The sequence below is a fragment of the Bos indicus genome, chromosome 16 (genome assembly GCF_029378745.1).
Source record: "Bos indicus isolate NIAB-ARS_2022 breed Sahiwal x Tharparkar chromosome 16, NIAB-ARS_B.indTharparkar_mat_pri_1.0, whole genome shotgun sequence".
NCBI classification, from domain to species: Eukaryota; Metazoa; Chordata; class Mammalia; order Artiodactyla; family Bovidae; genus Bos; species Bos indicus.
Window position 1 is genome coordinate 33,709,680 of NC_091775.1, and position 12,631 is coordinate 33,722,310.

At 42.8% G+C, this 12,631-nt stretch overlaps 1 protein-coding gene across 1 annotated transcript in view; it reads right to left on the bottom strand.

Moving 5' to 3' along the window:
* Window positions 1-12,631, bottom strand: part of SPMIP3 (sperm microtubule inner protein 3) — a 36,645-nt gene that overhangs the window by 6,704 nt on the left and 17,310 nt on the right. The window contains exons 3-4 of the mRNA XM_019976010.2: window positions 11,059-11,154; window positions 4,219-4,391 (exon numbers count right to left, since the gene is read on the bottom strand). Of these exons, the coding sequence (XP_019831569.2) occupies window positions 4,219-4,391; window positions 11,059-11,154 (269 nt within the window). The remainder of the gene's footprint in view (window positions 1-4,218; window positions 4,392-11,058; window positions 11,155-12,631) is intronic.

Genomic DNA, 12,631 nt, shown 5'->3' on the forward strand with positions numbered 1-12,631 from the left:
TGCCAGTGGTAAAACAAACAAAAATGCCGCCTGCCTATGCAGGAGACTTAAGAGACAATGGGTTCAATCCCTAGGTGGGAAAGATCCCCTGGAGGAGGGCACGGCAACCCACTCCAGTATTCTTGCCTGGAGAATCCCATGAACAGAGGAGCCTGGCCAGCTACGGTCCATTGGGTAGCAAAGAGTCAGACATGACTGAAGTGCCTTAGCTCATGCTCCATATCCCCCATTAGAATGTCAGCTCCATGAAAGCAGATGTCTTGTTTATCCTGATCACTGTATTCCCAGTAGACAGATAGTTTGTACTGGGTGTTCAACCAGTAACTGAATCATCTTACGGCTGCCAGCTTCCAAGATGGATCCCAATGATTCTTGCCCTCTGGTGGTATCCAGGCCCTTGGGTCTGACTCCCCTCCCACACTGCTTCAGGGCTGACTGTAATATGACCTTCAAGTTTAAGTCATAAAAGACATTGCAGTTCCCAACTTCATCTCAGATTACTCATTCCAGGGGAAGATAACTGTCACACCATCAGGATGCTCAGCATGGAAAGACATCAAGACACCAATCCCCAACCAGCCTGTGACAACCATGTGAGCCGTCATACTTGACAACTGTATGAGTGAACCACCTTGAGGGTGGATCCTCCAGCCCCCGTTGAGCCTTCACACCATGAAGCTTTCACTGTCATAGACTGCTACCTTGAGAGAGATTCTGAGCAAGAACTGCCCACCTGAGTTCTCAAACCCTAACCCACTGAAATGATGAGAGGTAGTTATAAAAATCATCATTATTGATGTTTTAGGTCACTGGGTTTTGGAATGATTTGTTATTCCACAATAGAAAACTAACATACACACCCCATGAGTGATAAACGGAGCCCTGAATATTTCAACGTAAATTATCTCTTGAATCGGTCAGGCTTCAAACCTCATTAAGCAGGGAATGATCCTAGGCCACACTTTCAAGTACCATATTTTCCATATTTCTATCAGAGGCTTTAACAATCTTCCAGTACAAGTGGGACACTGTGCAATTAGCTTTAATTGCTCTCCTGTGAATTCTTTATTTGGTACTGTCTTTTCTCTCTCCTGAGGCTCTGCCACATGAGTCTTCTTCCCATTTCTCATGAAACTTGCTCAGTTCAATTTAAGAGCCAGTTTTGGGAGTGTGACTGATGACTTAGCAGTTGCTTGCTTGAACAGGTTTTTAAGTCTCTGAGCCTCTGTTTCCTCTTCTGCTAAACGGAGTTGGTAAAAATACCTACTTTGTGGGGACAATACGACTCATTGCAACGGTAAGCGTGACACGCATATGAGTAAATCACTTAGCGCACTTTGGGCACGTGACAAATATTTTAAATTTTAGCAATTATCCCAAAATGCGGACTCTGATTTCTATTTTATAGACAGAAAGTTTCAGAAAAGTTGAGTGTCCTGCCCGACACCACACAGCTAGAATGTGCCAGGCCTGTAGCACTCTAAGGCCTGAATTCTGCTCACTGCCTCACACTGCTCCATCCATGGTTCTGCCACCGCCTCCCAGCTGCTCTTCTCACCTGCTGGCTGTGTCTTCTGCCTGAGTTAAGCAGTCCGACAGACTGATGCTAAGCTAATCATCAGACAGAGGATGCTAAGCTAACGTCCTCTGAAGCTGACTGGGTTGCCCTCTTGACTCTGATCCTATAACGGCTCTGATTATGCAGATTCAACTTTGCAGGCTCCTGTAGCTCCTCTTCAGTTCCAGGCACTCTTGCCCACTCTGCCAATCTGCATTTGGCTTCCCACTTCTGTTCTACCTTGCTCAATCAGGCCTGGTCCTCTTGGGGTTCCTCCCTGCTCCCCTACCTCATCCCCCCACCACAAACCTCCCCCTTCTTCTCATCCACTGCCTCTGGTATGTCCCCCTGTTTCTTTTGCTACCTGCAAGTCTTATCCATCGAGATCAAGCTTAGGTCCCCACGGGCGCATTCTGCTCCAGGCCCCAGTGTTCTCATCTTTCAGCTGCTGCTCCTCTACTTTGCACTTTTTCCTAGGGAGCTCAGCAGTAAAGAATCTGCCTGCCAATGCAGGAGACTCAGGTTTGATCCCTGGGTCAGGAAGATCCCCTGGAGAAGGAAATTGCAACCCACACCAGTCTTTTTGCTGGGAAAATCCCATGGACAGAGAGGCCGGTGGGCTACAGTCCATGGGGTTGCAAAGAGTCAGATATGACTTAGCGACTCAACAGTAGCAGCAGCAACCTCTGATAGGTTCATCATTGCCTCATCTTCCCAGTTAGACTGTGAGCTTCCTGAGGCTGAGATCATAGTATGGACTTCCTTTTACCTCCTCCCATGGCACTTAGCCTGGGTGTTTTCTTTGCTAAGCATTCACCTGATTCGATAGGTTTGGAAAGAATTAGGAATTGTCTTTTAAAAGTGTTTACCATCCCTTTGGAAACTAGAGGTCACCTAGATTCCCTCATACAAAGGAAAGAGATTTCACAATCAGTCAGCCTCCAAAAACTGCTTCTACAGGGATGGGAGCCCCACCGATGCTTCCCAACCACCCCTTCTCTTTTCCAACCCCACCTCAGCCCCAGGTAGTGTCCTCCACCCGAAGCTGACTTTCTTTAATATAACCCCCCCAAGGTCCCCTGATTCCTTCCACTCCATACCTCCTCCTCCAATGACCTATATCTCAGCCCTCACCCTCCTCCCTATCCCCTCAGCTTCCTCTCTTCTCAGGCTCCAAACTTCTCTCACCTCCCGGAACCCAGATTAGCCTGCTTGCAGCTTCTTATGCCAACTCGCCCTGTTACTCTTTGGCCCCAATCCCAGCTTCATCCATCACCACCCCTATGCCTGGCTCCACTCCCCAAGATCTGCCTGGTTCTGCTGGGTTCCCGCTCTTCCCAATTGCTATTTTTTCCTGTCCCCTTGGGACTGAGTCTCAGCCCTGCTCTGTCATTCCCTCCAGGCTGCAGCTCTTTGTTCAGGGGAGAAAAAAAGAGGGGTAGATTCTTCCCATTCCACATCCCATTCCTCTCACCATACTTTTACTAGTTTTGTTATTTTTAATTTTAAGATTAAAAAAAAAAGTGGCTCGTTTTAAAGAAAACTGTTGAACAGATAGTAGTACAAGTGATGCTCAGCTGTGACAGAGGTAAAATAGCTTAAAGGTCCAGCACAGACCTTGGGCTAGGGCTGAATTCTGTGTCTGAAATTGCCTGGGTCTGGGTTTTGCTTCTCCTGTTTCCTGTGACTTGGGGCTGTCTCTGCAACTTGGTCACTGTAAAGTGGGGGAAATAATAGCATTTACTGCAGAGAGCTGTTGCTGCTGCTGCTGCTAAGTCGCTTCAGTCGTGTCTGACTCTGTGTGACCCCATAGACGGCAGTCCACCAGGCTCCCCCGTCCCTGGGATTCTCCAGGCAAGAACACTGGAGTGGGGTGCCATTTCCTTCTCCAATGCATGAAAGTGAAGTCACTCAGTCGTGTCCGACTCTTAGCGACCCCATGGGCTGCAGCCCACCAGGCTCTTCCATCCACGGGATTTTCCAGGCAAGAGTACTGGAGTGGGGTGCCATTGCCTTCGGACCAAATATATGCTTGCCACCGTGTAAGAGACCCAGAAGTATTGGGGTTTACTCACTCAGAAAGTCTGTCAATAGAGCAATCGATACTGTGACTAAAATCCAAAGTGTCAGTGATTACAGGAATGCAGTCAAGTTTAAGGTCATAACCACATGTACTCCCAAGGGTCATATCTGTGGGGGGCCTTGGCCCCTCAGCACTCACACACGGACTGCAGCATGGAGAAATACTACAGAGGGAACTTAGAATTTTTGAAACATACCTGCAAATATTAAATAATTGTCGTAAATCCATTTAAAATAGAGTGAGGGGAGGAAGATCCTCTCAACAGTATGGCACAATAACAAATTTGTCAAGTGACAAGGGGCTCCAAGGAGTGGTCAGACTCGAGCTTGCTATCTACCAAGGACATTTATGAATTTTCAGCCTGAAAGTCTCCTGTACGAGGAGCTAGGAAAGAAGGATGTAGCCCAGGGGCAGCTCTCTAAACTCTTCTTCCTGCACCAAACACAAGTGAATACCCCTCCCTGCCAATGTGACAGGTCCCAGACGTGCTCCCTGAGACAGCAAGCCCACAGAAGATGCTAAAATTTGGCCCAGGCAGAGTTGCTCTCAGACAGTAAGAACCCTTGATCTAACTTACCCGTCTTGTAAAATGGCAAAGAATAGTCTCTTTGGTAAGAGGTTTCTTTATACCATGGTTCGGCAGGCTTTGAACGTCTTCGAAAACAGATGTACTGAATGAGAGTTTGTTGGTCTAATTGAGGCTGATACTGACTTTTCTTCTTAAACGGAATGTCCAAGTCTATGAGAGGTCTAAATGAAAATAGAAACAGCTTGCTAAATGCCCACCTGGTAGAAGAAAAGCATTTCTTTTTCTCATCAGCTGAAATCCATTCCCTAAAAGTGGCCCGGAGGCTACCAAGATAGTATTGACAAGACTCTGTAACTCCAAGGTTAGCCCTAGCAAACTTGTCAGTAGACGGTTCAAGGATTCCAGACTCTTGTTCTTCCCTTTAGCATCCCTCCTTCTTTCTAATCACAGGTCACAGAAGGTGACCGGCATCAAAACTTCCTCTGGATCTGTTCTGGCATGGTTATTTCCCAGTACCCTTTTGAAGTGTAATTTTTGTTTGCATATTTAGTTCCCTCAAGGTGCTACTGCTTTATTTTGACCAGACTAACCACTATGGTGCATATTGGTGTTTGATTAGCCTGAAACTGGTTATAACCTTCCTGTACCTCCAGATGAGTATAATGTGAGCTGTGGGCTTGTCATATGTGGAATTTATTATGTTGAAGTATGTTCCCTTTATGCCCAGTTTGTTGAAGGCTTTAATCATAGCGCTCAACATCACTAATCATTCAGTTCAATTCAATGCATTCGCTCAGTCATGTCCGACTCTTTGCGACCCCATGTATCACAGCATGCCAGGCCTCCCTGTCCATCACCAACTCCCAGAGTTCAATCAAACTCATTTGCATCCAGTCGGTGACGCCATCCAGCCATCTCATCCTCTGTCGTCCCCTTCTCCTCCTGCCCCCAATCCTTCCCAGCATCAGGGTCTTTTCCAATGAGTCAACTCTTCACATGAGGTGGCCAAAGTATTGGAGTTTCAGCTTCAGCATCAGTTCTTCCAATGAACACCCAGGACTGATCTCCTTTAGGTTGGACTGGTTGGATCTCCTTGTAGTCCAAGGGACTCTCAAGAGTCTTCTCCAACACCACAGTTCAAAAACATCAATTCTTCGGTGCTCAGCCTTCTTCACAGTCCAACTCTCACGTCCATACATGACTGCTGGAAAAACCGTAGCCTTGACTAGATGGACCTTTGTTGGCAAAGTAATATCTCTAATCATTCAGTTCAGTTCAATTCAGTCCCTCAGTCGTGTCTGACTCTTTGCGACCCCATGAATTGCAGCACACCAGGCCTCCCTGTCCATCACCAACTCCCGGAGTTCACTCAGACTCACATCCATCAAGTCAGTGATGCCATCCAGCCATCTTATCTTCTGTCGTCCCCTTCTCCTCCTGCCCCCAATCCCTCCCAGCATCAGAGTCTTTTCCAATGAGTCAACTCTTTTCATGAGGTGGCCAAAGTACTGGAGTTTCAGCTTCAACATCATTCCTTCCAAAGAAATCCCAGGGCTGATCTCCTTCAGAATGGACTGGTTGGATCTCCTTGCAGTCCAAGGGACTCTCAAGAGTCTTCTCCAACACCACAGTTCAAAAGCATCAATTCTTTGGCGCTCAGCTTTCTTCACAGTCCAACTCTCACATCCATACATGACTACTGGAAAAACCATAGCCTTGACTAGATGGACATTTGTTGGCAAAGTAATGTCTCTGCTTTTCAATATGCTATCTAGGTTGGTCATAACTTTTCTTTCAAGGAGTAAGCGTCTTTTAATTTCATGGCTGCAGTCACCATCTGCAGTGATTTTGGAGCCCCAAAAAATAAAGTCTGACACTGTTTCCATTGTTTTCCCATCTATTTTCCATTAAGTGATGGGACCATATGCCATGATCTTCATTTTCTGAATGTTGAGTTTTAAGCCAACTTTTTCACTCTCCACTTTTACTTCCATCAAGAGGCTTTTTAGTTTCTCTTCACTTTCTGCCAGAAGGGTGGTGTCATCTGCATATCTGAGGTTATTGATATTTCTCCCGACAATCTTGATTCCAGCTTGTGCTTCTTCCGGCCCAGCATTTCTCATGATGTACTCTGCATATAAGTTAAATAATCAGGGTGACAATATACAGCCTTGATGTACTCCTTTTCCTATTTGGAACCAGTCTGTTGTTCCATGTCCAGTTCGAACTGTTGCTTTCTGACCTGCATACAGATTTTTCAGGAGGCAGGTTGGGTGCTCTGGTATACCCATCTCTTTCAGAATTTTCCACAGTTTATTATGATCCACACAGTCAAATGCAAGTCAAAACCACAATAAGATATCACCTCATACCTGTCATAAAGGCTATCATCAAAAAAACTAAAAATGACAGGTAGTAGCAAGGATGTGGAGAAAAAACAGTCATCATGCACTGTTGAGGGGAATGTAAATTGGTTACATCAACTATGGAAAGCTGTATGGAGATTCCTCAAAAAAAAAAAAAAAAAAAAACTAAAAATAGAACTACCATATGATCCAGCAATTCCACTTCTGTGTGTTTATCCAAAGGAAACAAAATCACCATCTCAAAAAAGATAACTGCTCTCCCATCTTCACTACAGCATTATTTACAATGGCCAAGACATTGAAATAATCTAAATGTCCATTGATGAATAAATGGAAAAAAATGTGTGAAATGTATATACTATGAAATACTATTCAGCCTAAAAAAGATGAATAGCCTGCCATTTGTGACAATACAGATGAGCCTCGAGGACATTATGCTAAGAGACAAAGAAAGACAAATACCGTATGATCTCACTATTATGTGGAATCTAAAAAAACTGAACTCATAAAAACAGAAAATAGCATAGTGATTGCCAGAGGTGAGGTTTGGGGCCTGGAGGAAATGGATGAAAATGGTCAAAAGATACAAACTTCCAGATATAAAATAAATAAGTTCTGGGAACGTAATGTACTGCATGGTGACTATAGTCAACAATGCTATATTGTATATTTGAAAGTTGCTAAGAGAGATAGACCTCAAAAGTTCTTACCACAAGAAAAAAATTGTAACTATATGAGATGATGGATATTTATAAACATAGTAATCATTTTGCAATATGTACAGGCTTCCCTGGTGGCTCAGCTGTAAAGAATCAGCCTGCGAATGCAGGAGATGAGGGTTCAATTCTTGGGTTGGAAAGTGAAGAAGCAAGTGGCCACCCACTCCAGTATTCTGGCCTGGAGAATCCCATGGACAGAGGAACCTGGCGGGCTGCAGTCCATGGGGTCCCAAAAGTTTGGACACAACTTAACAACTGAACAGCAACAACAACATATACAAAATCTCTATGCTGCATACCTTAAACTAATAAAATGTTATATATAAACTATATCTCAATAAAACTGGGCAAAAAAGGGTTTCAAAATACCATCTCATTCTATTTTGTGTAGATCTGGAGGATTTTACATGTTATCTATCTCTGGGTAATGGCATTATGGATAATTAAAAAAAATTTTGATTATCAGTGTTTTCAAATGTTCTAATGAACACGTGTATTTTTGTACTGTAAAGTAGAGAAGGTGAGCTACTAGAGATGTGAAAAAGATTAAATCTTGGGTGAGATTTAAGAACATCCTAATCCAATCATTTTGAGTAGGATGTCATCTTACTTGATTGTATAACCGTGATTAATCACACTGAAACGGGTGACTGACACTATTTAATCATAATGAATTATGTTTATATACTTGGGTAAAACTTGATTGTGATGTGCCTTCTTTAAAGAGGAGAGTTTGTTAGCAGAAATGGGATGCCTCTGCCTGAAGTTCAGGAAAAGAAAGAGCAAGACTCTGACTCTGTGTGTGGTACTGGACAGCGGAGCAATGCTGGATGGGCCGGAGATGTTCTGTTGAAGACAGGTGTGGAGAAGCACCAAGAATTCCTTCCCACCTCTACTTGCTTTTGCTTTGTGCTTAAAAGGTTCTTGGTCCTAGAAAATGGGTCCCTTACATGGTGGGTGGGAGCACTTCTTTTCCTATGAAAGCTTGTCTCCTGCTGTGAAGCAAAACATTTGCCTTCTGATGAATGGATCAGTCTCTTGTGAGTTTGTGTTCTGCCTGTTACTGTCATCTGGTCACTTCTATGCCATTGACAGCCATGGATGGCTCCTGAACCGGATCCTGGTGAGTGCTCCTACACCCACCCCTCCTAGACTGGCAGCCTATTCTGACTTTGTCCTGGATGTTTCTATGGAACCAGAATCATCTCCATTTTCAAGAATACTGATGGTGTTCTGGAGACAAGACTTTTACTCAAAAGGGGGACTCTAATTCTGAAAATATCACATTGGTGGGAGAATATATCTGGGGAAGGTAAGCCATAGGCATCTGTCTGTTTAAATTATGAGTATAAAGAAGTTAGGCCTGGTCCTAATAATTGCATGATTTCCTGTCTTGTTTGTCTGTTTTGGTTTCGCTTGTCTTTTCCTTATTCTTAACCAGAAGTTTAATAAAGTCATTGGTTGACAAAACATTGACTAAGTTTTTCCCCTAAGACTAATTTTAGGCAGGCTCAAGTCTTGTCAGAGTCAAGGTTCCCTTTGCCTGAGCGTTCTGTGGTAGCAGGAGGGGCAGATAATGCAGCTGAGGGAACGGTCAGAGTCCACAGAACATGTGTGGAGAGTGCCCTGTGGAGCTGGCTTCTGGAAGAGGGTTTCAGTTGTTTCCTTCCTTGTTTATCCTCTGGCAGAGATCATGCTCTTACCAAGATTTTGATATAAGAATGTATTTGAATTAGAACAAAGAACCTTGAACTGGGAATCAGAAAGTGTGGATCAATTCACAACTCAGCTTTTAGACCAACCAGCTACATGTCAGGCAAGTCATGTCATTTCTCTGGCTACATCTTATTTATCAGAGAGAATCAGAATTTAAAAAGCTAAAGCTACTTTCAGTTTGGTCATCTATTAAGTTTAGTCTGTGTGCTATTCTGTCATTGCTATGGCTCCCTTTTCTTTACTTGAAGAATAATCAGGAGTTGACTATGTCAAAGGTAATTAAGAGAAGAAAAGTAGTTTCTAAAATACACTATGATGATGAACTCAAAATAATAGCAATCGCATTTTGAGTGCTTACTATGTTCTGGAATTTTACATCAATTATTTTATTTAACAGGTAAGCCTATTGATATTCAGAATGGATGAAAACTGCCTAAAATCAAATACTTCATAAGTTATTCAAATTGATGTTTCTAACTGGATCATTGAAAAAGCAAGAGAGCTCCAGAAAAACATCTATTTCTGCTTTACTGACTATGCCAAAGCCTTTGACTGTGTGGATCACAATAAACTGTGGAAAATTCTGAAAGAGGTGGGAATACCAGACCACCTGACCTGCCTCCTGAAAAATCTGTATGCAGGTCAGGAAGCAACAGTTAGAACTGGACATGGAACAACAGACTGGTTCCAAATAGGAAAAGGAGTTCGTCAAGGCTGTATATTGTCACCATTTATTTAACTTATATGCAGAGTACATCATGAGAAACGCTGGGCTGGAAGAAGCAAACGCTGGAATCAAGATTGCCAGGAGAAATATCAATAACCTCAGATACGCAGATGACACCAGCCTTCTGGCAGAAAGTGAAGAGGAACTAAAAAGCCTCTTGATGAAAGTGAAAGAGGAGAGTGAAAAAGTTGGCTTAAAGCTCAACATCCAGAAAACAAAGATCATGGCATCTGGTCCCATCACTTCATGGGAAATAGATGGGGAAACAGTGGAAACAGTGGCTGACTTTAGTTGGGGGGGGGGTCCAAAATCATTGTAGATGGTGACTGCAGCCATGAAATTAAAAGACACTTACTCCTTGCAAGGAAAGTTATGACCAACCTAGACAGCATATTAAAAAACAGAGACATTACTTTGTCAACAAAGGTCTGTCTAGTCAAGGCTATGGTTTTTCCAGTAGTCATGTATGGATGTGAGAGTTGGACTGTGAGGAAAACTGAGCACAGAAGAATTGATGCTTTTGAACTGTGGTATTGGAGAAGACTCTTGAGAGCCCCTTGGACTGCAAGGAGATCCAACCAGTCCATCCTGAAGGAGATCCGTCCTGGGTGTTCATTGGAAGGACTGATGCTGAGGCTGAAACTCCAATACTTTGGCCACCTGATGTGAAGAGCTGAATCATTTGAAAAGACCCTGATGCTGGGAAAGATTGAGGGCAGGAAGAGAAGGGGATGACAGAGGATGAGATGGTTAGATGGATCACCGACTCGATGGACACGAGTTTGGGTAAACTCTGGGAGTTGGTGATGGACAGGAAAGCCTTGTGTGCTGTGGTTCATGGGGTCGCAAAGTCAGACACAAATGAGCGACTGAATGAAACTGAACTGAACAGCCTCCCCAAACTAGAAAATAGCATTGAAGTGCCTGCTTTTTTCCCCTTTCTGTTAAAATCACTGCAGAAAGGCAGAAACTGGTTAGGCCAAATTTGTGACTTTATTGAGAAGGAAAATGAGTGTCAGGAAGATTAAGTTATTTGATTGAGTTAAAATGTTAAACTAATGGTATTTCTTACGTTCCTTTGATGATTTAAATAATTTTATATTTATTGCTAATTATAAAAGTAATATATGTTCATCATAGAAAAATCTGGAAAATAAAGAAAAAGATAAAAAATGAAATACAAATATCAATAATCTCACTATTCATGAAAAACCAGTGTCAACAGTTTGGTGTATTTCCTTCCAAATTTTCCATGCATTAAATAATAATTATTATTGTTATTATCATTGCAAATTGTGATTCCCAGTTTTTCATTTATTAGCCTAACTTTAGTACATTAAGATTTAGGAAAGTGTCTTACCTGGGAGATCTCTTCACACTATAATCATAATGGACTCTTGCCAGCTGCCCAGTGTAATAACCACGGAGATCCTTTCCTTGGTGAACAATGAATATACTAGTGGGGACAGGAAGGAGAGTGAGACAAAAGGAATTAATATTATTAGCTCTTTACAGAGGAAAACCAGCTGTGGTATGGTAAAAAAATATATTAAATCTCTATCCTCAGTTCCTGGCACAAAGGTCCTAAAATCCTTGGAATCTTTTGATAGGAGTATCTTTTGTTATCCAATTTTCAGGATTCATAAAGAAATATTTGACTTGTCAGGTATTAGTTTCAAAATATCAAGAAAAAAATAAGAGAATATATAAGGCCAGTGGGGCAAATGTTGATAATTATTGAAAGATGGAAATGGATAAATGGAGATTCTCTATACTATTTTTTTCTACTTTTGATATTTTTATGAACTTTCACAGTGTTTAAAGAGAAACTCTTATAATTAAATATATAGGGGCTAAAAATGAAGCAGCACTGTGAAGGTCAAAGCACAAGTTACTTGTAAGCCTGGAGGAGGGGTTCCAGCCTTGCCTGGGAGGCTTGGGCTGTGAGGATGTTGGGAAGCACAAGCATAAGTGAGTAAGGTGGAGAGTGGGGGGAAATCTTCTGGGGCGTGAGATGAGCTGGGTGTACGCAGCTGAAACACAGCAGTGTCGGGAGAAGTCGAGGGCTCATGGTGCCCAGATCTCACATTTTGAAATACATCTTCTTTATAATTAATTACTTTTCTTTTAGATGATAGTTCTAGCATTATGTTGCTGTTGTTTAGTTGCTAAGTTGTATCCAACTCTTTTTTGACCCCATGCACTGTAGCTCACCAGGCTCCCCTGTCCATGGGATTTCCCAGGCAAGAGTACTGGAGTGGGTTCCCATATTCTCCTCCAGAGGATCTTCCCAACCCAGGGATCAAATCTGTGTCTCCTGCATTGGCAAGTGGATTCTTCACCACTGAGCCACCAGAGAAGCCCTACAGCATTATACTGACATCTTAAAACTATATGTAGTTGTATTATGTTATTTACAGATTTTATTTCAGGAGAGTATCAGAGACATTACGAAATATTTATTATAAACCAAGGGAGTGTGTCATCTGAAAAACTGAGAACCATTGATATAGGTAATAGGGAATCTTTGTAGGATTTTAAAGAAAATCCATGATGAATGCAATTTTTGTTGAAGAGAGATTCTGCTGGTGGCAATGTGGAAAACAAATCTGAAGACGATCTGACTAGAGGTACAAAGATTGGTCAGGAGGTAATCATAGTAATGTATGTGGGACATAGGGAAGCTTTGAACTCTGTGGTGGAAAGTTCACTTGGGGAGGAGAGGCCTGATTAAGATGACTGCTAGGAGAGAGGGTTGAGGATGAAAAAGGAGGAGGACATCAAGACAAGGCTTCAGATGCTGGGAAACAGGCTGCCACTCACCAGGAGACAGAAGGCAGGAAAGGGAGCCTTCTTGAGATGATGACCGTAGAGTTTGTGGTATTTGGGGTCTTTGGGGACCTTCCATAGGTTCTTACTCAGTAGGTGCCGTA